This window comes from Botryllus schlosseri, chromosome 8 (genome assembly GCF_051294905.1).
Source record: "Botryllus schlosseri isolate E-star chromosome 8, Bs_hap1, whole genome shotgun sequence".
NCBI classification, from domain to species: Eukaryota; Metazoa; Chordata; class Ascidiacea; order Stolidobranchia; family Styelidae; genus Botryllus; species Botryllus schlosseri.
In genome coordinates, this window is record NC_137243.1 from 8,386,991 (window position 1) to 8,414,887 (window position 27,897).

The 27,897-nt window shown below is 39.6% G+C and overlaps 3 protein-coding genes across 6 annotated transcripts in view; 1 reads left to right on the plus strand and 2 right to left on the minus strand.

The window, feature by feature from the left end:
• Positions 1 to 14,148, minus strand: part of LOC145445535 (oxidation resistance protein 1-like) — a 34,586-nt gene extending 20,438 nt beyond the window's left edge. Inside the window, exons 1-8 of one of the 4 annotated variants that reach the window (XM_080323716.1) lie at positions 13,902 to 14,148; positions 13,672 to 13,779; positions 12,327 to 12,458; positions 9,237 to 9,299; positions 8,196 to 8,238; positions 6,150 to 6,462; positions 2,711 to 3,090; positions 823 to 886 (exon numbers count right to left, since the gene is read on the minus strand). In XM_080323716.1, coding sequence (XP_080179842.1) covers positions 823 to 886; positions 2,711 to 3,090; positions 6,150 to 6,462; positions 8,196 to 8,238; positions 9,237 to 9,299; positions 12,327 to 12,458; positions 13,672 to 13,779; positions 13,902 to 13,991 — 1,193 coding nt within the window. In that variant the 5' untranslated portion in view covers positions 13,992 to 14,148. Of the gene's footprint in view, positions 1 to 822; positions 887 to 2,710; positions 3,091 to 6,149; positions 6,463 to 8,195; positions 8,239 to 9,236; positions 9,300 to 9,575; positions 9,716 to 9,850; positions 10,035 to 10,198; positions 10,373 to 12,326; positions 12,459 to 13,671; positions 13,780 to 13,901 lie in introns of those variants that run through there. The other 3 variants (XM_080323718.1, XM_080323717.1, XM_080323719.1) reach the window with 3 other exon arrangements.
• A 6,397-nt stretch (positions 14,149 to 20,545) lies between these two features.
• LOC145444727 (caveolin-3-like) lies at positions 20,546 to 22,210 on the plus strand. Its single transcript, XM_080322734.1, has 3 exons — positions 20,546 to 20,759; positions 20,824 to 21,011; positions 21,880 to 22,210. The coding sequence occupies exons 1-3, from the start codon at positions 20,682 to 20,684 to the stop codon at positions 22,034 to 22,036; spliced, it is 423 nt and encodes a 140-aa protein (XP_080178860.1). The 5' UTR covers positions 20,546 to 20,681; the 3' UTR covers positions 22,037 to 22,210.
• A 336-nt stretch (positions 22,211 to 22,546) lies between these two features.
• LOC145444725 (putative HIT-like protein Synpcc7942_1390) lies at positions 22,547 to 26,000 on the minus strand. Its single transcript, XM_080322733.1, has 4 exons — positions 25,815 to 26,000; positions 25,551 to 25,682; positions 24,546 to 24,657; positions 22,547 to 22,836 (listed from the first exon to the last, which is right to left on the minus strand). The coding sequence occupies exons 1-4, from the start codon at positions 25,935 to 25,937 to the stop codon at positions 22,679 to 22,681; spliced, it is 525 nt and encodes a 174-aa protein (XP_080178859.1). The 5' UTR covers positions 25,938 to 26,000; the 3' UTR covers positions 22,547 to 22,678.
• Positions 26,001 to 27,897: the final 1,897 nt, after the last annotated feature.

Consider the following 27,897-nt stretch of genomic DNA (forward strand, 5'->3'; position numbering starts at 1 on the left):
CCTGAAAAAACTTTTTCGACATTAAAACCGACAAATTTTTACATGAAAAAACTTTATTTTAACGAAATCTGACCTTGTGAAGAATTCCAGTAGTTACATCACGCATAATGGTAGAGATGATTAAAATTTGTTGTAGAACAACGAAAGATACTTTCCTACATTCTCGGGCAGAAAGTGTCTGCCTTTACCAAGTAGCTTGCCAAGAATGCAGAAAGAAGCTCAACAGCAGCAGTTGTTGGCTGACAACACTGAAGTTGTGCGTACACTGCTGGCGACGCACCGTGTTGCTTCCTTCTGACAATGTTGTCTACATCACAAATTTGCTCAAGCAGTCTTGCTTCAGCTAGGATATTGCGGTACGTTCATAACATAACACCGTGTCAACCTATTTGCTTCATTTGACCGTTTATGATTCGCAATGAGCAGACAATGGGCCGTCCACAACGACAATCCCATAAAGTAGGCTATAAGCTGTACAATGTCAAATGATAAGTTCATCCACAGTGCAAAATCTACGACACAAACGAAATGCAGATTGCAAAAAAATTTCGACTTTGACCGTGCATTTTTGCTACTCGACGGACACTACTCGAAACCTTACGATCGGTGCTTTTACTGATATTGGATATATTACCCCAATCCTACTCGGGATTATGAGAATCCGGCAATACCGGCTAGCGATGGTCCCGTAGCGGTCACATCTGATACCCAATTTACTAAAATCCTTACAGATCGGACACCAGTAATCACCCGTTAAACGCGCCACAACCAGACCCTGGGAGCAGTGCAGCGGGCCAAAAATGTTTCCAGTCAAATACGTACCAGTCTGGTCGGATATGCTGCTCGGATTTAATCTCCCGCCAGTCGCCGTACATGGGAATCCAATCTGTGTAAACGAACAGAATTTTGCAGTCGGACAGCTAACTAGTGAAAGCTGGACAGACAGACAATTAGACACCCACAAGAGAGACGGAGAGATGCTTCATTTCGGAGACAGCACTAAATTTATCGACGAAAGAGGTACGCTAACCGTAACGTCATTAAACCAAGTATATACTTCTCCAAATCGAGACTTGACGGCCGAATTCTGGATAAATGTAAAAAGGAATAGAAATTGGAAGGAACAAAATGAACCTTCAAATCGTCTCGCTCTGGATAGAATTACCTCACAAAACTTATTCGAGAAGAGCTCGTGAGACAACGCCATATCCATAGGCGGTCAGTATCAAAGTAATAGTTTTTTTGAGTATTCAAGTAGATTCATGTGCATCTGGATTTCTCAATTTCAGCAACCCTCCCGAAAAATTAAAAGATAGGCGCAATGTACAAAATTGAGTCGAACTTTGCAATTACTTGAGAACGTAATGTTCCCAGTATGCGCCATTGGGACACTTCAGTCTAGTGACATTATTATCGGCGATCTTGGGGCAAAGTAAGGCAAGTGCTGCATTTACTGTTACTTAATCTATCTTTAAATGAAAGGCCATCAGTACTCAAGTGGCCCGCGCAATGCTTTGTAAATCCGAAAGTGGCCCGTTGGCCAAAAAGGTTGGCCGTCCATGGTTTAACAGTTTTTCGGGTCAATTTACTTTATTTTTACAATCTTGATCAGTGATTCAGTACCTTTTTGGATGTCGAAGCCACATTTCAAACTTCAGAGTACGTATGCACCCGCATGAAAACACTCGAGTAGGCTACTTATAACGAAAATTTACAGGTAGCTAGCCTACCTCTGGATCTCACCATCCACCTATTTCAAAAAGCATGCACCCAGACTTCTATAGATTCTAAATCGGTTATTTTAGCATTGATAAGCGCAGATTGGCGAGGGCTATACATAGAAATGAACTGAAAATGCATATAGTTATCTAAAACATACTATAATGACGTTATGGGATAGCTCTTCATACATTCCAGCACTTAATGCACAAGTTTGCGGGGGATTATGCGCTGAGTAAAAATGGACTTATTGCAATTTATACTTGTCTGAGTTGTTATTTTGACGTTAGTAAAATTGTGTCGGAATTTACTCTTCACAGAAACGATATATAAATGTCTATGACCAGCAGAAATCAAGATATATCCTTGTTTGATGGCTATTCAACCATGCGTTTGACGCTAGTCTGCAAGAATTCTCTTTCCCGTTTCTCAGAAGTGGCCTTGGACAGCTTTCGACATAACTAATATCCTTCATTTTGAAATAGAATATAACTATTAATAAAAACAAACAACTTTTGTCTGTTATATTTTATTATATATATTATATATTAGAGGTCAATCAGAGCCGCAAGAAGGCTACCTCTGAGAGCCACGTTTGGGAATCACTGATCTCGATGAGTACAAAATAATTTTGGGATAAGTTTCCATCACGTTTACGAGCAAAACTGTCATAAGGACCGGGCAAATTAGCCCCGATATAGTTTTTCGTAAATTACCCAAATTTGTAGTGGCATATTAGTTATTTTGTGCTAGCCGAAGATGCACCCTTGAATCAGTTACATGACTCTTGCCAAATCTACTTTTTGAAATTACTTACCTTCGAATCTTCATTTTCTACAGCCATTACTTGCAGTAGTTACGACATGCCTAGTAGCCTAAATCTCCACTTCAAACTGCAGCTACTTCCACTTCTACTCGAGTAGAAACGCTGACTGCTTTGACCATCTCTGCCCGCATCACGAAACGAATGTTACAATCGGACAAAACTCACCTTGCACGGTCTTAGCCACCGCGTGCAGAAACGGAAATTCATCTTCCAGCTTGTGGCTAGCCTGCTCTTCGTTTCCAGTTGCGACATCACAATCGCCCACCCGTTCCACATCGTCGCCTCTAACTGCGGCCGCGAGCTTCACGCTCCCAGGCACCGGGTTTTTGATCTCGTACAAAGAGTTGCCATTGTTCGACGCTGTGAACTGCTGCTTCGTCGGTGACGACGTCGGCGCGTCTAGCGGGAGATCGGGCACTTCTGGGTCGTCATCAAACTTGGTTTCGGCTTCCGTGGTTGTGTCACTCGACGTGGAAGACCCGCGACTGTGGCGCGTTGGTTCTTCGGGAGGGTTGTCGCAGTGAAGACGCTCGTCAACTGATTCGCTAATAGAGCAAAGATGATTTGTTTAGTACGAAAAACGATGAAATCAATGCTTCGCACACGCTACAGCAGCGAAACTTTCAAGCTTAGAAAAATCTTTACGTCATATTTGGTGATAAGATTGTTGATATGCAATGTCCTACCCAATTCCCCACTTAGTTGCCGACAATTAAAATAGTCGGGTTTAATCCAACATGAATAGAGTATTCAATTGTACATCGAAGTGCTCTACAGTCTCTAAGTCTCCTCAAAATTTAAAAAGTTGGAACTTGGTAAATATTGGTAAAGTCAATGTAACGAGAGATTTAGCGCTCCCTTTTTGATATCACACGTGCTACACTATCAAACTTTCTGCAAGTCAGTTAAAAATAGAAAAATTTATATTGATTGTTTGGTTTCTTTTGCGACTAGCTGTTTCTTTTGCGACTATGCTGTTTGCTAGTTAGATTACATTCCCAAATAAGGACGGGTAAATTCCTTAATGAATGAATTCCATACTTGTGTAAATGTGATGACTAATGACACTCGCCATGACCCCTTGAAACGATAAGCGAGGAAAAACGCTGTTGGGTTTGATGAATAACGTGTGCAAAATGTCAACACAAACAATATCAATTCTAAAAATTTCCATCACCATCCTTCAACATCGAGACTCGAGATAGTTTGAGATTGTCGGCTCCGTCAACGTTTCCCAATCACGTTTGCGATACTGCTCATACTTCATGCTCATCTCCTTATTTATATTGTGTACCATTTTTATTACGAACAATAGTTATTATTAGAATCAATACATTTCGTTGTTGCATGTTTTGCAATTTAATGCCGGACACGTATTTTTATCGTATTGGCTATTTACAAAAAGTAAAAGACTCCCACAATCTGGTCTGGCAACAATTAATGAAGCACCAATCGTACCTTGGACAGATGTCCAAGAAGTTATTCCGTCACGAATAAATTCCTCTAATAATGGAACGCGGCAATCACTATGTGAACAAAACAGAGCAAAGAAGCAAAATTTGAAAGCCACGGTATAAAAATCAATATTACTTGGCGTGCCGGCGCGTGAATATTTGACACATATTTTCACAGAAATATCGACCATATTTGGCGAGACGGAGATAAACTAGTGATACTGTTATCTAAGGGTGAAAATGATATTAATAGCAAGCGTAGAATCGTTATATCTAAATTATCTGTTCAGAGCCACAGTATTGGCATATGGCAAATCTAACTAGAGCAGTTTGGCAGAGATCAAGCCTTTGAGACATTCATGCCGTTTGTTACAAAATGTGGGGGTAATCAGCGGAGGCGGTCAAAGTAGTCAAAAAATCTACTCAAGTAGAAGTAGCGACGGAAAAATCTACTCAAGTACGAGTTGAAGTACTTCTTTCATAAGCAACCTAAAACTACTTGAAGTAGGAGTAGAATAGACTGACTTTAATCTACTCAAGTAAGTAGTTTTGTAAACAATCGTAATTCGTTCGCATGGACTGTCAAAAGCTGCAAATTGAGCTATGCAGAAGGTGTGTAGCTTGATTCATATTGATGCATCACAGGAGGTGTCAATTTTTGACAGGATAAGCAGTCGTCCATATCATGGGATGTAAATGATAGCATTGATATGGAATGCGATACTAATTCTTTGTTTACTCGAACATCCCATTTTAGAGAATATCATGGCATGGCGCCCTCCCCCATATTTTAAGGCCCCTAGTTTAGTCGAAGAGCAATATGGAGAAGTTGTGTCGAATACGGTTTTGACACTTTTCGCGATTAGTATAGGTTAATTGGAAATATGGCAGAGCGTAAAAAATGCCATATAGCGTATAGCTTTACATACGGAAAATATAAGGCATTACTGCACTTGCTTTCATACTTCAACATGTATGTTTTCCAGACAGAAGAACTGAGCTATGGTTAGAACTCAACGTATAATACTCGTAATTGAAAGAAAAATACAAATACTACTTCTAAAAAGCGGAAGACATATTTCATGTCTTTTGTCCAGAAAGTTTCAACGGTGGTCTGCTAAAACATGTCTAACGTTTAAAAAAAAGTCAAAGTGCCCTTTTCCAGATTTGGGCACGTCATGGGCTGCTACGTATATTAGTTTATTGCTAGATTGCGAAACGATAGTTTCAAACGTTATGGGGGGGGGGGCATACTTGCTGTGATAAAGTTTTTGGTATAGGTGACAATGCGGTGTGTACGGAACCACACAACCCGATATCTAAATTATATTCAGCGATACTTTCGTTAAACATATTTGTCACACCATATCTACTGTGAGCGAAGCGCAACGAAAATTCTGGGTATTGTGACTTTTATGAAAATTAAATGTTGGTGCCACGTGTAAACAGCCCTGAAATTCCTTAGGCTATCTTTCTTATTGGGGGATTAAACTACTTCTACTTGACAAACTGGAAATAGAGAAAAGTAAGTAAGTAGTTCAAACTATTACAAAGTAGAAGTAGAAGTAGCAAAAAAAAGATCGACTTGAGTAAATAGCAGAAGTAGAGGAAAACTACTCGAGTACTTTGAAAAAGTAGAAGTACTTCGTTACTGACCACCTCTGGTAATCAGTGCTAATGAATATGGCAGATATGAAAATCAACCAAAGCAATGATGCTAAAATGACTTGGGAGTTGCCTTTACCGGTTTTAAATCGCTTGACCCAGAACTCGGGCAACTGGTTTACTTCGTACAGACACATTGCCACCAAACAATGCAAACGCAGTATCAACGCCTAGTTGTTGATTCACGACGTTGCAATTGTTTGGCTGCTTTTATGGGGGTTGTAATGTCCCAACTTTACTACGATTTACATTATCGGAATTAGTGTGACGGATTTCATTCATCTTATTTATGGATAGCCATCGATAAGATCACCAAAAGAAGCATATTTTATTTTTTATTTCCATCACATTTTTCTATCTTCCACGTATTGTCATTGTGGTGCCTTCCAAAAGATTAAGAACCACCGAACTTGACTTTAATGCACCGGACAGGCATGAAAATCTCAATAACCCCTTCCTAATTCAATTTCACGAGCGGCACATACCCAGTCTGTTTTCTTCGCATGTCGTTAAACATGGCAATCCTGGTGATCCTCGTCATGGGGCACATGATTCCGTAGCTGTCGCAGCCGTCTCTCTTAACGATAGCGTCCGACGTGTCTGGATCGAACATCAACGCCGAGGGAGTCACCAGCAAAGTCCCGGCGACTAATTCGTCCTTATCGTTCATGTAGCTGACGATCATTTTCAGGAAGCCCTCTTCGAACGGCTCGGACTCTGTGGACTCGCCGGACAATATTCTTGCCCTGCCTTCGGAGCCTTGCGAGAGAGAGTGCTTGACGACGTGACGGCTTTCACCTGTAATCAGTTCGAAAATTAATCCTTATATAATAGGGCGATGCATCATAAGCTACATTCCACGGTTGTAATGACTCGAGTCGCGATTTTTTAAGGACTCGACTTGACTCAAAAAACGGAAATGCCTCAACTCGAGTCAATCTGTGTAATGACTCGACTTGGATTTGAGTCATTGCACATGACTCGAACCAAGTCATATGACTCGATCCCAGGCGGCCAAGACCGACATTTCATTGTAATATCGAAGAATAGTGAAGTAACCACACTATTGGTATTTCGTCTATTGGTAGTGGTACTTGAAAATGCGACCAGAAACTGTTTAAAGCGAGGAAAATTAGTATATTATAAACGGGGACTGTTCGATATCACCGAACAAAGTGGATTAAACAAGAATTTAACTGGAAACCGAGCAGTCAATACAATGACTTGGACTCGAATCATAATAGCTTGACTCGGACTCGACCCTCTGCTCGCTGACTTGGACTTGACTCGGTGGTGAATAGAAAATGACCCAACCCGACTCGAGTCAAAACTATAAAAGTGAGATTGACTTGTGACTCGCGGTCTTGCGACTTGGTCACAACCCTGCTACATTCCAATATCTGCCCATGTCTTGAAGGGTGACGTCTTATAAACAGGACTGCCATACCGTCCTTATTTCTCAGATTGGTCCCTATTTCGGAGGGCGATGTCTGACAAAACTACATTGTGATTATTTCTGAGATTTGTCATTATTTCTTTTGCGTTATTATTTTGCACCTAATTGTGGTAAGTTTGCAGTTATTTCCAGCAATGAGGCCGTGATTAAATTCATTATAGTCACCAGCTTACCAAAAAGGCTGTGAACAGGTAATATTATTAGGACTGGGAAATTTTAAGTGAAGTGACTTTTTTTTTTACATAGTCATCAGTTTATTAATTTCATGGTTTGTTTGGTTGTCCTTTGTTTGCAATGACGTGAATGGCCAAATTTAACCTTAATTTCAAATTGATTCCTCAGTTTGTCTTGTTTTCGGCTGCGAGGTCGCGATAAGGGATGAACCAGACTAATGATATCTTCTTTTACAAATTTCGTGGTTAGGATACTCAAAATTTTTGGCTGTTCTCAGTTATTGGTCCTTGCTGCCTATAACGAAGCCCAGCTGGTTAAACTGCAACATCATCATCAGTCAATCAGCAATTGAAGTGAGCCATTTGAAAACTCATTTCAAATATCATACATAGAATAGAATTCCAGTTTGCCAGGCAAGCAGGGTCAGATAATATGAAGTGCGAAGTCGAGCAGATTCGATACGGAAAAGTCAGTTCAAAACAGTTCAAAACCAATTGCCAGTCGAACGGCCAAAGCAGCGATATGCGGAAAACAATTCCATGAGAAAAGATCTCGAATGAGGCTCATAAATGTTAGCAATCGCCAGTCGCACAGTCAATAATTAATGGAGCGTCACAACTACACCCTCAGAACGCCTAGTTTTTACACTTTTCTGCAATCACGTAATACTTTGAGTGGGTAATTATGACATGACGTAATACTCGTTTGGGCCAATCGAGGGAGCATTACAATATTGATAGCTGGTATGTCCTCGTCACAATAACAACATTAAATTTGTCAAACACTGCTGCAACAATATGTATGTCATCAACAACGTCTATGCAATATCACCAGATGAAGTTCAATCATGATGGTCGTTGTAAAGAGATGAACGACCAAGCCACCTCGAAATTTCACTTACTTGATCCAAATTGCTTTCGTTTTTCTGCTGCTTCGTCCATAATCTGCCAATAATGAGATTAATATCGAAAATTACTTTATTACGATACTGCCGGGCAGCTTACAAGGGAGCTTGAAAGTCATTGGAGAGTTTGAATATCAAGTACACAGACTACATATTGTGCTACCTCTATAAACAATGTCTACACACATTCCAACCACCATAAAAGACACTTTACATTCACAGTAGCGTTTTCAATCGGCTGTATCCATATTTTATTCCGATGACTCACTCCGTCGTGCCACTACCAGGATGGTTCACGTGATGCTTCTGACTGGCTGATAAGACGGACAAAATCAATATTTAACAGGTCTGTATCAAAACTCCGCACATGGACACACGTAGTTGAACAGACCATTTGGAATAGAAGTGCAGAGTTTAAGATTGACCGCAAAGTCGTCTTAAAGCGTGCGGAACAAAAACTAGTCTCTCAAGTATCCGGGTGGGTCAAATTTCAATGGCAGTCGGATAGCGTTACACGTGTACAAGCTTTGGTAATGCTTAAACTTGTCAAACGCATTCCCTTTGCATTCTCAATATCGCCCGGTTGCGGTTGAAGAAATATTTTCCGAGCCATGCAATGCAACTGAACAGGAATCAGTGATTGTAATAATTTCGAAAAAACATTAAAAACCGATTCATGCAGCCAGAGCGTAGAGAATCTAGCTTAAACCGAATTCAGGATTTAGGAATGTGGAGCCAACATGCTGGTAATGTACCTAACATCGAAACAATACTGTGGTATTGCTGTTGGAAATTTTTCGGCCCTAGGGTCAACAATATTCCATTAGCCAACTTCCGAAATAATAAACTTCATCAGAGGCAACCATCGATAATGCACCACATTTAATCAACTCAGCGTGACATGTTGCCAAATCATTATCGGCTAAGCTACCACCATCACATCCGATACCGTCCTACATGCAAGTCAATCGATTGATTTTGATAAAGCGCGAAGAAAACAAGGAAGTGAAAATAGATGCTAAGTAACACATTGCTTACATCGAAACTGCCGCGTTCTGTCGGTGATTTGGGGTTCGACGAGACCATCGCGAGGTCCTTGAACTGTTAAATAGATTGGCAAGGTATTGATCAAGCAAAGAACCGACGAAACAGTACTTGAATCATGTGTCATAAATCAATCTCGACCTAACGCCAGGAAACTTGAAATTTCCGAGTATGTATATATGACAGTTTTGTAGATGCCGAGAGTTGTACACAAAGCACATCTCGATCTCTCATTATACAGTTGCAATTACCAATGTCATTATTGACTATCCTGGACAATAATTTATCACTATTCAGTGGCTCCAAACACTAGTCTTCCTGGATCAAATTTACCACCTGAAAGATCAGCCACCTTGAAAGCCGTCAAGACCTTATTGATCAAATCAGGGTAAGATCACAATATCTGTAGGCCTGCCTATGTACAGTATCATCTCACAGCTCCTATCACTTCCCTGCCGCCTTTAAATGCTTGGCAAAGAGTCATATCGATGAAGTGCAAAAGCTATGAGTCACAACGCCTTGCATACATTCAAGAAAGATACCGAAACGGTGCAGCAATATTTTGCTACAAGCCGAAGTTTCTGAATCTGAATATTATGAATTCCTACCTGTTGGCCTACAGCCAATCTGAAAACTACACGATTTATCAGCAAACTTTGATTGTGGGCAAGCATTACTTCTTCTTGCAGTGACTTGGTGAACATTAAAACCAGCAATGACAATCCACATCCTGTAGTTGGGAGAAAACTCATAACGACTTGGGTGTGTGAATGCAATCAAAGCTATTGCGTTTATTTTATGGAAAAAAAGGCAAGTTGGGAATTTTAACAAAAGCAACCACAGAAAACAAGGAGTATTGTAACACGCAGAATACTTTAGGTAGCCTATGTAGGATTCAACACAACAATTTAAAGTACAATTTATTATGAAAAAGAAAATTAGTGTAATTCACTTACTAGTATTCTCGTGATCAAACTAAAACTTGACATACTGCATCTCATATTCAAAACAGTGATCTCCGGTAGCTAATTATCGATTAAACTACGACATTATATCTAATTGATGGCGACCAGGTCTTCAATCCATGTAGTTCGACAATGACAGCCTCGAAGTGCAACCTTCGCACAAGATTGCTTAAAGGTAACTCATCACAAGATATAGCAAGCACATTCCATAGCGATAACAAGTGATGAATAGGAAGTTTTAGAATATGTGACCAGGCCAGAAGGCAGATTCGCTTGCACTTATTCATGGAAAAAGCATTAGGTTCACATTCAGTGCATGAAATGTGTTGGGCTGTTAATAGTAAATTGATTTTGAGGTGTGGAGACGGGTCAAAATATATATTCGCATTTTCACATGGAATCACGTACATTGAATGTACTAATACTAAATCTCATGTTACTTACAGTTGCAAATAGAATGTATTCAAGGAATGACAACGACTCCCGAGTCAGGGTTCAGTGGCATTCAATAAATTGTTGAATCGTCATTTCACAGAGCTAGGAACCGGTTTCATTCAAATTCAACAGCCCACATCCAAAAATCGCAGTGATATTTATATTTCATCTACAGATTATTCTTTTCATCAATTGGAGAATTATGTCCTAAATGAGCTGCTGAGTTACCGACGACCCTACGAAAAGTGTGGTTTAGTCATATAGGGATAGTTCCAATATCATAAAGATTCAAATGATTACCGAACCACGTATTAAGCTACCTTGCTACTCATGACACAAGTGTGTCGTCTCGAAAAAATCTTCAATATTGGCTTCCGTACATCCATTTTCCTTCATTCAGTTTTCAGTTAGGATTAGGCATTGATTTATTCGGATAGGGATTAACCAGTACAGGAAGTAATGTGCCCAGGAGCGGCGAGAAAGTTCACATGCACTCAGAAAAGGCTATTGTTGCTGTTAATATTTACACACAATTTTCATTTTCAAGTTGCATTATTTTTCAACACGTGTCGAATTGGATAGCCACGTGTGATGAAGTTCCGTTTAAAATCGGATTACGAATGACATAATTTCCATTACCAATTCAGAAAACTTAGTTGACTCTCAGAAGACGTTGCACATCTCGTCATAGCAATCTACCAAAATCAATTCCATTGCAGTCAAAAGTGAAGAGTCCCATTGTGAGCTAACAGAATGCCGACTGGCTGACATTGGCATAAGCATTACATGGCCAAATATGAGCCTAGTGAAAATATCCAATCATTTCAGACTCTAGGGAATATCCCGTGCTGTTGAGTGAGTTACTGTTAACAAAACGATTGTCTAAATAGAACTTCAGAGTCTGGCACATTCCTGCACCAGTGGATGCTATATTTCTGGTTCAACCAACCAATTTATTTGTTATCATTCCAGCAATACTTACTTATTTAGGCCTATAACAATCACAAAATTGTTAGGAGGTTGTAGTTGTAGTGATGTAACCATATATCAGCTTGATATGGTTGTAAACTACATACCGGTAATCAGTTAGATACTGGAATGACATTATGATTGAACGAAATCAATCTACAATCAATGAATCAGCACTATTTAGAACTTGGGTACTCCTCAATTGATAAATAGACCTATCCTACCTAAAATATAAACGGAATCAGCAGAAAGGGTTACAACTATTTCAGATAAGACAATTATGCAATTAAGTCAAAACACCAATCATAAATACCACTAAAACAACACCAATACAAAATACGGTAGGCCTAAAGGCTGCAAATTTCAGAATTCCAGTATTCAAATCAGGGTAGAAATGCATTCGAGATTGAATCAACAGTTCAAAACATGAATCAAGTACTTCCGCTGCACTCATTATTTCCTATCTAGGCGGCCATGCAGCCTATTGATACCGAAAATTGTCTAGTAAATAGCTCCATGCAGCAAAATATCAGAAGAAACGGTTTTTGAGTGGCTAGATGATGTTGACTTAGAAGGATTACAGTGCATTCTGGATGACCCTCCATTATGAAAATAAAATGCCCCTATGGAGTATCATTGTTGGTACTTTGGATTCACAAAATCATACACCAAAATCATCTATAATGGTAACTTCTCTGTTATGCAAGTTACATACCTCTCTTTCTAATGATGGCGTAAGGGGCGATAGAAAAGAGAAGTCTCCTTGCATATCCGACCTCTGGTTTACTGCATCATTTTCATGACGGGAGAAAGATTGGACGGCTTCATTTTGAGGCACAAAAAGTTCCTGAAGATGAAACAGAAGTGAAAACTTCTGAACAGCAGCATAAAATTTTCATCGAATTCGCAAACTTCGTTACACAAATGAACATTGAGATTTAGCCTACGAATAGAAGCATAAAATAAATGGTAACAGTAAAAAGTTTGGACACATTGATTGTATGGCTATACCAATCAACTACTCAATATGACTCAGTGCAAATTGAATTGTGTATCCACTCACTCAAAGCCCACACCTAATTTTCATATTACTAATTAATCTTTTGGTTCTTATCTCCTAAGAGCACATTATCGAATTTCCTAGAACATTTCATGGACCGTCTTTTCATTAACAAACTTCAGGTTGAACAAAATTTTTCCTACTGGTTTCCTGGAAACCATAGCAATAGCATAAAATGAATAGAACAGATCCAGCTCACTCTGTATGTCAAACATTACATCTCATCAAATGGAAGACTTTTGAACTTGAAAGTGCTCAATCATTTGTTACCGTCGCATAGTTGAATGACTTGAAACGCATGGTGCCGTAATTCCATATCGCATTGAAAATGATATAGGGCTACAAGTCAGTGAAATCAGCCTACAGAGTGATTGATTGCGCAAATTGAATGGTGTGATATTGCAACTGTCCATAATATATACAATTCTAGATATGAATTGTATCATAAATGGATTAGCAAGAAATTTTTGTTAGCATTACATATCATTTAGGTATACAGTCAGGTGAATATGAGCCCCGATGTCAATGTTCAGATGAAATGACGCTCGATGGTGTAAATCAAAATTAGCGAAATTTGCTCAAAATGTATTAATATTGCACAAGAGTTTACAGAGAGTCAATGATAATTCAACTGAAACATTGAAAAATGCCTACACTTCTGGCATTAAGGGTTCGGCCAATCTCAGATCGATCGATAACACCTCCACCTTGTTAGAATTTGATAAAATCTCACTAAATTCTCAAAAATAATCTCATATATCCAATACAATCGGATTACATTTGCATACATTCAGAATTTTAGGTGTGGTTGAAATACCTGCCATCCCATTCCATATATGATTTTAGTTTAGTATATGCTGGTGCTGGGTGCACATTACATCAAGTCATATCGGGTCTAACAGTAACTTGACGTTTTATTTATTTAAGTTGTGTTTAAACGAGATTAAGGCGTCTTCAACAATCAACAAAACGCAATCCACACCACGGAAATATTACATACCTGACCGGGAAATATCGTAAGAGATGACATCTTATTGAGCTTCATCAATTTCGTAGTAGTAGTATCAAATGCAACTGCAATACTTTGCAAAGTATCCCTCGGCTGAGTCTAAAAGTTTAAGATAGGCTGTTAGCACAGTACTATTATGTACATATAATCGAAAATATCGTCAGGTCTAAGATTACTTTCAAGCAATAACTGAGAATTCTGTTGGAAAACATTCCCCTTACCAAATATTCTCGAGTCCCAGGTGGCTGGGTTACATGGCCAAATCCCGACTTGTGCGTCGAGTGTTGGGATTGCAATTTAGGCGATAACATGACGCACTGAGATTTTCGACGTGTCAGTTACGCCAACCCACTAACACCAAACGTATTCCAACGATAGCATTACCCATTAAAGCGGAATGCATCCACGATCATGAAATGCAAGCAAAACTAGCACACCCAGATAACCTTTCGTATTGAATTGTCAACAAATCGAAAGTTCGCCACTTGCGGCAAATAAGACCAAAGAAATGAAAAAATATTTATTATAAACTTTACTCACTGATGAGCTACACAGACACATAATAAATTTCAGAATACGACACATCTTTGTTAGGGTACGTTCCCGATTTTACCAGCCTAAATTTAGTTTTCAACTTAAATTTAAATTATGGACTGCAGTTTGCGCAGAAATGTGATATATTATCGGCTGCCATCATCATCATCATTGGTTTACTAGCAATTTTATCAGTTCAATACACTACAAAAATGCGATACAATGAAATGGTAGGAAGGTGTCGAAGCGTCTTAGAGTATTCTATGGAATCAGACACCCACCTTGGCCTAGCCGATGTAAAGAGGAGACATACACACTGAATGAAAATAAAAGATAGTAGAGAAAAAAGCAAGCAACAAAAAATGGGGGTCATGGTGTTTTGATTCGGACTCGAGTCAAAATACCATAACTCGGACTCGACACTCTGTGACTTGGATTAGGACTTGACTCGGTGGTGAATTGAAAATGACTCGATTTGACTCGAGTCAGAACTATGGAAGTGAGATTGACTTGCGACTCGGAACCTTGTGACTTGGTTACAACCCATTATAAAAAGTAGATGTATTTGTTACTACCACCACTGTTCCACTCTTAGCCGCGCACGGGAAAACGTGTGCTGCGCACACGAAAGCCGAAGTGAATACATTTTTAGTCGTTACGCACTGTTGTCCAAGGGACCGCGCAGTGAGTTGGTGAGTGCGCGCAGATTAGTGAAAAATTAGAGGGAGCATTACTGACCACCTCTGTGTATTAGCACCGCATTATAATTAATATACGACGTCGAGAAACTTGGATTATCCGGTGTCCACGAGGTAGCATAAGAGACACAACAAGTAGCATGAATCATGAGCAAACTACGGGGGTACTTCCAGATTTCAAATTATAATTCAATTCCATATCCAGTAATGACGTATATTGACGTCAATCAATCAATCAATCAATCAGGTTTATTATTATTTTAATCGTTTCAAAAACATCACAAGACTGCGATGCAATGAAAAGATGGGAAGGTGTCGAAACAACTTGGAGTAGCCTTTAAAGATCAGACACCCACCTTAGCCTAGGCCAGTGGTTATAACATATAACATATAACATATAACATGGTTGGGTTATATTTTTATCGGAACAAGTCACACACAATGTACAATGCGATAAGACACAATGCGATGTCATGAACAGATAGGAGGATGTAGAACGACACGCATCAGTAGCGATCCTTTACTCTAACATCCACCTCGGCCTAGAGTGCCCGATGTCACAGTTCTTTTTCGATGTTGATCTCTTTGAAGCCGCGACCCTTTCTACTAGTTCTACTGGTTCCCAGCCTTTTTCGACCCATCGCCCCCTTTTCAAGGTCAACACCGATCATCGCCCCCCAAATTTTGTGTACCGAAAATTGGGCATACAAACTGTAATTACCGGCGGGTGGACTAGAAAAAAAAAGGTCAAAACTTCGGCTCGATGTCTAATTTGACACACTTTTGTAACTAAATCTCCGTGGGTTGACTAAAAAAAAGGTCAGCCGTTTTGACGCGTCTTCGCCCCCCTATCGCCCCCCGTCGCCCCTTCGTCATTTTCGCCCCCCCCCCAGACCACCAAATCGCCCCCTGGGGGGCGATATCGCCCACGTTGGGAACCACTGGCCTAGGCGAAGTAAATAAGAGGCATGCACACTGAATGAAAAGTAATGCAGATAATATGTGCGAAGTATATTTAAAAGATGAAAACGGAAAATGCCACAACTGCAACGCAGCAACAAAAAAACGACCTCTCTCTTCACGGGTCACACGAGCTATGTGTGCCAATAATATTCACGACCTTCAAACAACACCATTCGAAATAATTAACGAGCAATCAATCAGTCACACGCAATTTCTAGCGTCCTCATATCTTCTAAGTATAGAACACCAAATCTTTTGAGAAGTATAAAGTATACGGTTTGTCGATCCAACACCTATCTTTGTCTAATGCCAGGATGTAGCCGTGTTCGATCTTGATCTTTCCGCTGTCTTTCTCATGAATGGCTTTTCCCCGGCCCCCGGTCATGGTCAGTGTGCGATCTGTGCATGTCTCTTTTTATACATAGCCTAGGCCAGGTGGGTGTCTGATTTCTAAGACTACTCCAAGTCGTTTCGACACCTTCTTACATTTCATTGCATCGCAGTCTTGTGGTACATTGAAATTATGAAAATTGTAGCAATAAATTGAATTGAATTTTCATTCGCTTTCCTTGTATAGTATAGGCTATTCGTCCTTAACCGGTCCTTCCTCTGGGCCCAGGAGGAGCCCAAGATGAGAAAACCAGATAAATCCTCGTATTGTTCAAAGCTTGTTACTGATGGAAATCGAGCCAACTTCGGAACTCATCAAATCCATGTCCATAATATGTTCAATTCTGCTACTATAGCCTATACTTCCGGGGTCTGCGCAGCACGCCATGACGCAAATTCAGAACACAAACGGCTGCGCTCCGAACTCTCGCTCGGGTGCAATCATGGAGTTGTCCATATGCCTTAGTCTACCTAAATTATGCGTATATAGGCTATATAGGACTACTCTTTCAAGTAAGCCTAAAATAATATTTTAGTCAAATTTAATAAGCGTGAATATATTTGCGCCTCGCACGATCTACTATCACACTCTGTGTTTATCCTGACGAGGTGTGCGGAGAAGGGTTGTTCAAAAATATCCTTTTTCTCAAATTTTACTGACTAGTTGGGAAAATTGTAAGGTTGCAAAATTAATTGCACTCGCAGGTTCAATTCCTATTCCATAGAATCGAAGTTTATAGAGAAAAAATCAAGATTTAATAAAAATTAAATTTTCAAATTTTACTGCCTACCCCATGAAATTGTTAGGCCACGATGTGCAAGAGTTTGCTCATTCTGACGCATAGAATCGAAATTATTGGAGTAGACAATTTACGGTTGGACAAATAGTGGTAGGAAATGTAAGTAAATACGCCATAATATTGCTTCTCAGATGTACGAACGAGAAGTAATTAATGATTATATTTACATCTTTATAATTGCCTGGAACCAACAGGTAGGCAGGTAGGCACCAATAACATTACTGTGATTATAGCCATTCCACCAAAGAAACACAACAAATAAAACAGTACGGTACCAAAACGAAGACATGGATCATCAAGATTAGAAATACAAATCATATAACACAATGATATCAATTTCTAGTTATGTATGTTCCAAAGAAGATTTGTTTTGAAATCTTATCGCAGCTTACGGCTGTAACTGTGGATTGTCAGGCAGTAAGGTCATCTTACGTGCACTCTTCACATTTTAATGTCGCCAAATACGACCGTCTTGGCATGAGGATGGGTAAGCCTACCGCTACATTGTGTGACCCGCGGCGTCAACCAAGCGTGGGACTTGGGCTCCCGAGACTATACTCTTGACTTTCAAACCCATGTACTACTTGCTGCACCAAATTAATATGCACATAGCGAATATGCGTTCGGCTAGATATCTTTGGTGCTTCTATATGCTCTTAGATGGTACGACCCTTCATAACTCGCTATTATATCGAGTCACCTGTCTACACCAAGGCTGTTGCAGAATTTATCTTTAATTTTAATTTTGTTATTTCTGATACTGATTGGCTCGGTTAACGAGCAAATAAATTCCCTAATCTCCCTAATAATATGCTGTAAACTGGATCACTATATTTAAACTAAATTAACCCAACAGCTCCGATCAGATCAGGCTATCACACAACAGGCTCAACTGACCGTAATCGTAGTGTAAGATGGATGGGCAATGGGCATCGTATGGTAGCGATTTCAGGATATGACATATGACGAATTTTTTTTCATTTAATGGCGCGCGGGTCCGCGATAGGGGGCGTACGAAGTACAAATCCACCACTCTCGAGGCTGTTGCAAGTGCTTGCTTTGGCCTGCATGTGAATGTAGGCTACCGAACGCAAAAGTAAAATCAGGTATATATTAGTATTTCATTGCCCGTATAAATTCTGATTTTATCAACGACAACGTAATTGCGAACCTATGGCCCACGGATCCCTTGAGGCAGGGATGTATGGAACTAAAGATGGTTCTCAACCTTTTTGTATTGGCGGACCCTTTTTGGGCCGGCACAGACCCCCACAAGTTTAGTTAAAATTTAGATCAATTATCATGCAACCGTCATCTTGTCCTGTGCATTGCGTGCAACTATTAACTGTAGGCTATTGATAAACAGCAACAAAATATACTATCATACTAGATGTGGAAATTCGGTGGACTTTATTATATTAATGTTTAAAAGCAAATTATGCAGATCCGTTTCTTCAGATACAAGGTCTCGTGTCTTGAAAATCGATTTGATATGAACGAGTTGTCGAGCTTCCATTTCTACAAAGTTAGGTGGTGGCGAATGTAATATTAACGCGTAACGCTTCCGACGACTCCATTGGGTCGTCCATGAGGAAGCTAGAAATTGCCAAGTTTATGTATCAGTTCCATTGCGGTCAATGTCCCTCAAATTTCAAGGACTACTTCACCTCGGAGACAAAAGCGCACAAGTACAGCACACGCGCGTCAACGAAGAACAACTACCGTGTGATCAGGACTGAATACAAGAAAACGCATTGCTCTATCAAGTATGCCCGACCCCAATTGTGGAACAGCATCTCGCCGGCTATCCAACAGTCGTCGAGCATGTCCGCATTCAAGTCGAAATACAAGCAATTTCTTCTAAATCAATACCAGCCAGTCTTCAGGATTACCGGACCACGACCTAACATCGACCTCGCCCTCCGCCACATGCCACCCCATTTTGTCGCTTGCGTCTTATATTCTCTGCATTACTTTTCATTCAGTGTGCATGCCTCTTATTTACTTCGCCTAGGCTAAGGTGGGTGTCTGATCTTAATGGCTACTCCAAGTTGTTTCGACACCTTCCTATCTTTTCATTGTATCGCAGTCTTGTGATGTTTTGAAACGATGAAAATATTAATTAACCTGATTGATTGATTGGGTATGATGGTAACATATGGCACCAAATTTGAGAAGCACATATCTTATAGAACATACGTCAAGCCTAGATATTTCTATCTACCAGTTCATCTTGGAGTTATTCTGGAAGGGTGGTTATATATATCAAAGGAGAAAATAGCTTCCGCGGCGAGGTTTCAATCCCTTTATTTGGACAGATTGGGAAAAAAACGGATATGTCTATTTCCAACGACTGTTCACTAATTTGCTGAGACTCACCACTTCAAATACAAAATGTTTTACAAACATTTCGAAGTCAGCCTGATTGACATTACTACACCAACTTTTAAGTTTTTCCTGAAAAATCCGAACAAAACATCTATAAACAGCAATATGTGTTTATCAGTAGGCTAATGGCAATTTGTCAATTAAAATGAATTGCACAGCAGGATACTTATACCAGGCGTCCATTCTGTTGATATGAGTCCTGAAGTTTAAGCAGTTTTGAAGCGAAACTGCCTAGCAATTTCCGTAGTTTAAAAAAACTTGCCAATTATGTTATCGATAATTTTGCAAATTAAGAGGGTTTGTGGACCCCCGGCTGAGAACCACTGTCCTTGATATTCATAGAACTGTTGTGTGTCCGAAATTATAAGACAAGCAATTCTAAAATAGTAGTGAGGCTATACTCTCAATTGACCAGCGCAATCATTCGTAAACCGTGTGTTTGGCCAAAAAGGTTTGAGAGTAAACAGAGAACAGGACACGCCTGCACTAGCGTTCTGAGTTTTTAACTTTACAAGCGAGATGCGGCATCTACGGAATGTCATCTATATAGAATTATAGATCCATAGTAAAATCGTGCTCCACAGGTCTCATCTAGCTGCGTAATAAATTCATGTGATAATGTATAGGAAAGTGTCTCGTCATTCACCAATGATCATATTAGTTGATTACGCTTGTCGTATTCAGGACAGCAGTGGGAAATATCGGTACATAAAAATATTATAATAAAAATAAGCACTAATAGGAAATACGAGATTCGAATCAGGGCAATGAGCATTCGCTTCCGTATTTTGTTAACCCCTAGGTGTGTGTCTGGAGAAAAGGTGGTTAATGAATGCCAAACTACGTTTTCCTTTTCGCTTTCATGTCGCTATCATAAGGCTATTATGCCCATTGTAGAACGCGGAGAAGTGAAAAATAAATGAACAAGTCTTTGCTTAGTAACCATAACTACGAAATAGCAAAATATTTCTCCTAGAGACAGAGATTCAATTGAAAAACTAACCCCGTGAACAGTTAAGGTATGAACCTTCGCGTCTGAGTCAATATCAAACAGAAGTATGACAATGGGAGTGGGAGCGTATTCGTTTCAATAACAACCGAAGGGATAAAGCATTTTTATTGTTAAAGCGATTAAAACGGGTATGTATTCTGGCCAGAGATTCACAAACGGTTCGCGACTGCAAGAGATCTGTTCTACATTGCTTGACCGCATCCACCACAAGGAAGTATGGCGCAGACAATCAGACAAGATGTTGGAGTTGATCTAGAGAACAGAGACCCAGAAAGTGTCAACGAACATGTCAGGGTAAGCAGGCCGATGAACGGTATAGAGCTATAGATCGATGTATCAAGCGAATTACCTCACGCAGGTGATGTTCGAAGATGCTTTCGCCGAGCCCGAAGGAAGTCATTCAATCGACGGAGTATGGACCTGCAGCTACAAAACCTTCTGGGCGATGAAAAATTGTTGCTACATCGTGCTTTCTGTATTGTGTGGTGGTACGTGCGCGTGTATGTGGGGATTGGTGTACGCATGCCAGAGTTTCTACCACATATGGTAAGTTGGCATTCCTAACTATCATGTAAGAGGAAAGTACAACCCGAAAAGATTTTGATTCATTTGAAGATCCAGTTCCGGTAATAGAATACAATACCGACTTTTAGCCTAAAATAGAGACCGAAATGGAAGGCTATGCTGCCCCTTTCGCTCATACTTAGATTAGATTAGATTTCTGTGAAGTAGAGTGTCAAAGCGCAATGAAATTGTTATGGCCGAAAAAATACCAAATTATCTATAATTGGATGTAAAACTCGGATTATTTTTGTGGTTGCATAAAGGTCCATATCATCCACGTCATGAGTGATACGTGATACTCAAATAGGAATCGGATTACTCGGGCATGACTGCTCGAATTTGTGCAGGCCTAGTTAGGACCGAGATTCTGCAGTTCAAGCATGGACTCAGTCCACTAAACTAATAATAGGATTAACATATTTAGGATATCTGAAGAGGACACTTTGTCAAATTTTTTAGAATTGCAAAACCGGAGGAAAATCCTGCAAAATTGGTAAATTTTTTCCCACATCGTGGTCGGTTGACTAAAAAAAGGTCAACTTTCCGGCCCAGCTACTGAAACACCCGGTGGAGCGTTACTTCAGTGCTGATTTACTGTATCTAAGTCGATTTTTCCATATATTTCACCAAAATTCTCAAAAAAGAGGACATTTGGGCTTCCTACGAAAACACTTTCAAAAAAGTCAAAAAAAGAGAGGACAAATCCTCTGAGAAGAGGACGTATGGTAACCGTAACTAATAACTGGAGAAAACGTCCGCCAGGGCAGCAAGTATTGAGAGATTACACATTCATATATTTGATTGTAGTAACTATTCATAAGCAAACCGAATTTACTATTTAATCAAACAGGTGCTTCCGTCCGTGCATGACATCGTGGTACCTCGATTTCAAATGCTGCTTCGAATGCTACCGTAAATGCGTCGAATGTCAACTCAATCCATGCTACGATGCCGTGGCGAGGATGTTTTCCCAGATCAAGTTTCACCACCGGTACGAGGTCGTTTAACATTCGCACCCGGTGGATTAACAGAAGACGAGGTTTCAATATTTTGTTATCTAGCTCCGTTGAATTCATGAGCTCCTTCGACGCTGTCTTAGTAGTACGGATATTGATATAGAGCGATTGATTATAAAAAACTGTGAAAATAATACACATCCAAATATATTTATCTTTCAAATACGCATGGCTCTATTTTACAACTGCTACGGAACAGTTAAAAATTCGGAAAGTCCTTTGAGATTAGCAGATTGTAGGGCGACCCGTGCAAGTAATGCCATGTTTACATGGCAGTCAGTAATGTCTGGCTCACCACGCCAATAAATATTTACGAGTACGTATGCTGCAGATGTAACGTTTGTAACCAAGATGCGCGCAAGTAGCAGATGTGGTCTGCAACGAAGTACTTCTACTTTTCCGGAGTACTCCGGTAATGTGGTATGTGTCGGAAGGCGAGATCAATTTGTCAGGTCGTGGTCCGGTAAACTTGAGGGCTGACTAGTATGGATTCAGTAGAAATTGTCGACTTGAATGTATATATTATCTATTGATTCGTCAACAATATAAAGTTGAAACTTGCTGGCATTTGAAACAGCAGCGAAGTGCGTTGAGAAACTAGGACAGAGGTATACGGAATCGCAAACCAAGTCCTCAGCCTGGAGGCCAAGTCATCTGCCGCCCGCCAAGAATGTGAATGTGCAAATGATAAACCGACTGCGCCCCGTTCACGCCATTGTTGATGACCACCCGATAGCCATCGTCCAGTTCTAATTCCTCGCTGACAATGCGGACAACATTCAGAAGATGACCTAAAACATACAGAAAGTTTGCAGTGTCAGATATGACGGGAGAGGCCAACTTTTTCAATGGTACCGTGAAGTCGCAGATCATTTGTGACGCAGAGAACACAGACGACGTCACAACGTTCAAGTTAAAAATTTGAGGGCGGCAAATATGCCTTTCACCCCGTTGGCTGACCACGCCACTGCATACAGTTATTCTCAAATGCGGGCACACACTACACAGTACACAGCTGAGCAAGCAAGCAAATGCGATTGAAATGGAAAGACAATGATACTTGATATTCTCTTCCTGCAAAAATGATATACGCCTAGGATCCATTACGCTGTGTTTCAATATATAACAGCGGTGAGCGGTAACAAAGCGCTCCCACTTTTTCGGAGCACCCAGGGAGTTTTGGCCCACTTGCACCAATTACCTACTTACTTACTGGATATGCGTTTAGACTACTTCCACTTGTAATTGAACAGGTTTTTTACTCAAAGCTCTTTTCTTTTTGCCATTTGAATTGATAGTATTGGTATGAGTCTGCATCACCTTTATGAGTTCAATTATCATATGAAACAGCTCCCATAACTTGGTAACTGAATATATTTTCGAAGATACATCTCTGATTAATTGCTTAATAGTATGCGACCCCTGGATCAGATAACCATTTTTAAACTGATTATTCAAGTACTTTCATTCCATTCATTTTCTACCTCCACTAGAAGTAGTTTTGACATGTCCTGGAAATAGTTACTTCTACTTGCAATCGAGTAGAAATCTTTGGCATTACTTGTACTTCATCCAGAGTAGCAATATCTTGACCGCCTCTAATAGGTCATGACATCAATGGCAACTTTCTATATCATACTGACAGAATTTCATTATCAAGCAAATTCTGGAGAATAGCGAACCTATTTTATAGCTCTGCATTCAAACTATTGTGAAATCGTCGTCTCAATGACGTTTAGACCTAGTTTGTGTTGACGGGAGTTTTTTTACCATCTAAAAATAGTACATTGAGATTAGGCCATCTCTTTGTGCCGATTATGCAAAATTTCATGCCGGAGAAGGCATATTTGGTGATACGATTGTTGACATACAATGTTTTTTCAATTCTCTACTAGTTGCTAACCATCAACCCTGACGAGTGTCAGTCGAAAATATTAGGGTTTATTTCGTAATGAATATACTTTTCAATTGTATATTAAAGTTCTGTACTTCAAAGAAACACTTTAATGACGTCACATGACAAGAGTCGATGACTAGACATTTCTCGTACTATTCTACCAGAGATGAGCATGGATTAGGATTAGGTTTTGGAAAAACAGGATTTGTGAAATTTTGTCAGATTTGGATTGGATTTGGATAAGACATTTTTTTCGGAACGGATTAGGATTTGGATTGGATTTACTTATTTTCTGGGAGATTGAAATGTCGTGTGGCGAATGGCGACAAACTTTATTCAGATCAGTTATTAATGTACTCATGGTTACTAAGTTATCTTGAATCAAGTGAATCGTCGTTGGTTGTGAAAGAAAATTTTCGAATCCCTCCATTGCATAAATTAGTATTTTTTCTGAATTTCCAGTTGGAATCGGATTAGGATTGGACATAAGACTTGAATATGAAAAAGTTATTGATCAGGATTTGGATTTGAAAGTTCGGATTTGGATTGGATTAGGACATAGAAATTTCAAATCCGCTCATCTCTGTATTCTACATCGCTTACCGAGTAAGGGAGCGTCTTCGTTGGTTGCCTTGCTGATTTGAGAGATCGGCTTTTTCGGAATGACCAGCACGTGAACAGGTGCTTGCGGGGCAACATCGTGAAAAGCGAGACACTGAACAATGGAAAAAAGCAAATATAATTTAGGCACGCCTTGGATATTGACATTCAGAGGGTGTCAGTAGAAAATGACTGCACCCTATTTCCACAGCACTCAAATACTTTGTTGAAGCTGTTTTGGTTTTCTCTAACTTTCTATTTCAACTGTTATGGAAGAGAAAGACCTAACAACCTGCTACCGGTATTTTGTCAATAGGAAGGGGGTCATGGATGGATGGTTTTGCATCATCTAAAGTAAAATCATGATTAGGAATCGGTGATAATGTGACCCATTCCATTATTTTAGAGCACATCACAAACACCCTTCTAGTATAGAATTCAACAACTAGATAACTTCAGTTGTCTAATTAGACGAAATAGAGCGAACTGCTGGTAATTTGATTTTAAATTAATTTGTGAAATGTTTCTATGCTCTAATTCGAATCTGATTTCTCGTTTTCCTGAAAATGCCACAGGAGAACTGTATAGTGCGTAACGAGCCAAGCTTGCTGTAAAGACATTTTCCTTTCGCGTGTTTCTCACCGGTCTGATATGAAATGAAATTGATTCTATTTCTAAATTTTCGCAAATTCAGCATTTCTAATTCAAATCTAATTTGGAAAAAATGTGCAGTTATAATTCTAATTCTAGTCTAATTTAGAAGCGAAAAATTTTCCAGTTGTCCAAGTTATAACTAGTCTCCTCGGGTACTTTTTCAAGTTCTTATTCAGGTATACTTTGACATGCCGTTGAAATGGCTACCGTATTTCTAATAGTACTCGAGTATATTTCCACAGTAGCCTACCCCCTTTATATAGTAATATGCCAGCCATAATCCAGTTCAGTGGCAGTAAGGTAATTTTGATCAACAGAAATTGATTGAACTTCTGGTTGGAAATATAATTTTACCTCATCGTCTTCATATATAATTTTAGCAGGAAGAGTTTTATCAATGATTTTGCTAAATATTGTTTCGCCAGCAGATTGGATTTTTGCTGCTTCTTTGGATTTGTCGACTTCGCCGCTGAAATGTGTTGATGTCTGAAACAAGAAGTATATATTTGCATATGCATATATCTGCATAGGAAACATATCTTGAGGGAATCGAAATTCATACATATAACATAATATATTAGAAAAACAAGAATATGATGAATGAAAACATAGCTTTACCTTGATACACCGTCTTATTTGGCAGCGATTCATCCGAAGGTCATGTTTTATGATTGGAAGCCGTTGACTTCGGAAGCATGCTACCAATGACACAGTTTTTGTGATGATACCCTTTGTCGACATAGCTAGCCTATCTATTAAAGTGCCAGCAATCTGTAAATGATTGTGAATGCTATTACAGATAACGTTTCCTTACTGCATCCATAATGTGTAACTTTGACAAGAATTTTCTGGTACAATATTTCAATTTCAATCTACAGTAAAATGGACATTTGGACAATCTGGGCTAATGACAGATTATGCAGTTGGCTACAGCATGTGTCATTTATCAGACAACAGATAGAACATTTTTATTAACATATCATTCATTTGCTTCCTTTGAATTTTCATAAGATAGGTAGGCCAATACAGAAGTCTAGACTATAAAAAGGATGAGGGTCAATTATAAGTAATACTGGCAGTCTGAATCAGTGGTTCTATTATTTTGCCACCTAATGTTTTGTTTAAGGCATAGTACATCATAACAAATGCAGTCAAATTATGAAACTTTTATGTGCCCTGCTAATTGAACTGTGAAGAAAAACTAAATAACCAGGATTTGTAACTAACTGGCCATGTTGCAACTCTAGGTTCATAACAAAATAACACTAGATTGACAAAAATACCACAGTCTTCAAATTCAGAGCAAAACCACGATAGTCACTTACATCCCCTTTCGCATATATTTACTCACTCAAATAGGGGTAGTGCATTACATCCCAGTTAGTTTCATAATTTGGACAGCATTGGTAGGAAAAAAAGGAGCCTTAGAGATCAAGATAGCGTAATGGTTAAGCGCCCGGCTTCTTGATCGGTAGGTCGTGGGTTCGATTCCCGGCCGGGTCAGACCAAAGACCTGATTAGTAACACTGGTATCCACGGCTTCCCTGCTTGGCGCTCATGCATTACTGGGATAGCATGGAGGGGTGGTGCATGACTTAGAAAGCTGTAAAGGCTATATCTGCACTTCCTTGTCCAGCGGCATATGCACATCATGCACTCATGGTATGCATATGCGCAGATCGTGTGTATGTGTATCATGAGTCGGTGTATATGCCGCAAAAACATCAAGGACAAAAATAAACTACGTCCTTTCCTTTTTACATAATACCGTACGCGGTTACTTGCTGAAAAGTTCAACACTGAACAATAACATGGCACCAAATACTCCAGGCCACGTTTAGATTGCATAAGTATCAGCATAAGGAGTCAAGAAACGCTCCGGGTAATCGAGGGATTGTCAGCAGCTGATATAGCATAGATATAGATATACGCATATGAACAGACAACATGCGGGCATCCTCGTCCAAATGCCCCCCAATGGTTGCCGTTTCATTTTTTCAGAAACCCAACTATACATGGCAGAATTTTAAAAAAGACACACTAGTTCAAGTTATCATAAACTACATGTAGATTGTAGAGTCGAAACACCACCGCATCTGACACTGACACGAATCACGATTTCCTTTGCCGCACTGAAGGCGGCACCGATTGCAGCCTGCAGATTACCTTTTGCAGCAACTCAGTGAAGTTTTACTGCCCTTCAGTGTCGAGAATTATTTCACGTCAACCACCGTTTGGGGAAAGCCTAAATACCAAAAATGAGACCTTCCCTTATAATGTAATATTGAACATTTTACTATACAGACTGTACAGTCTCTATAATTTTACTCTCAAAATTGCGAAATTTGCGTATTTTATTTCACAAATTGGGCAAAAAATAGAGGCGAGCCAGAGACGAGCGAAGTCGCACCTGTGATTGCCTATATTTTAATTCATCATAAACTATACTAGAGGGTTTCCGTTTCCATATTTTGGAATCCGGAAAAGAGGAGACTACAAAAGTTAGATTACCGGACTAGAAAATTGGTGATTTAAAAACTTGTACTAGAAATCTCGTTGTGCTGCTGCAGTGGTGTTGACTAAAAAAGGTCATAACATAACATAACATGGTTGGGTTATATTTTTGATCTGAACAAGTCATACACAATGTACAATGCGATAAGACACAATGCGATGTCATGAACAGATAGGAGGATGTCGA

Bases quoted from the DNA above. Each gene is read 5' to 3' on its own strand.
- LOC145444727 (XM_080322734.1), top strand. From the start codon at position 20,682: ATGGCGCAGACAATCAGACAAGATGTTGGAGTTGATCTAGAGAACAGA. The intron at 20,760-20,823 runs GTAAGCAGGCCG...TACCTCACGCAG, and splicing joins GTGTCAACGAACATGTCAGG to GTGATGTTCGAAGATGCTTT. The intron at 21,012-21,879 runs GTAAGTTGGCAT...TTAATCAAACAG, and splicing joins CAGAGTTTCTACCACATATG to GTGCTTCCGTCCGTGCATGA.
- LOC145444725 (XM_080322733.1), bottom strand. From the start codon at position 25,937: ATGTCGACAAAGGGTATCATCACAAAAACTGTGTCATTGGTAGCATGC. The intron at 24,658-25,550 runs GTAAAATTATAT...TCCATTGTTCAG, and splicing joins TTATATATGAAGACGATGAG to TGTCTCGCTTTTCACGATGT. The intron at 22,837-24,545 runs GTAAGCGATGTA...TGTATGTTTTAG, and splicing joins CGAAGACGCTCCCTTACTCG to GTCATCTTCTGAATGTTGTC.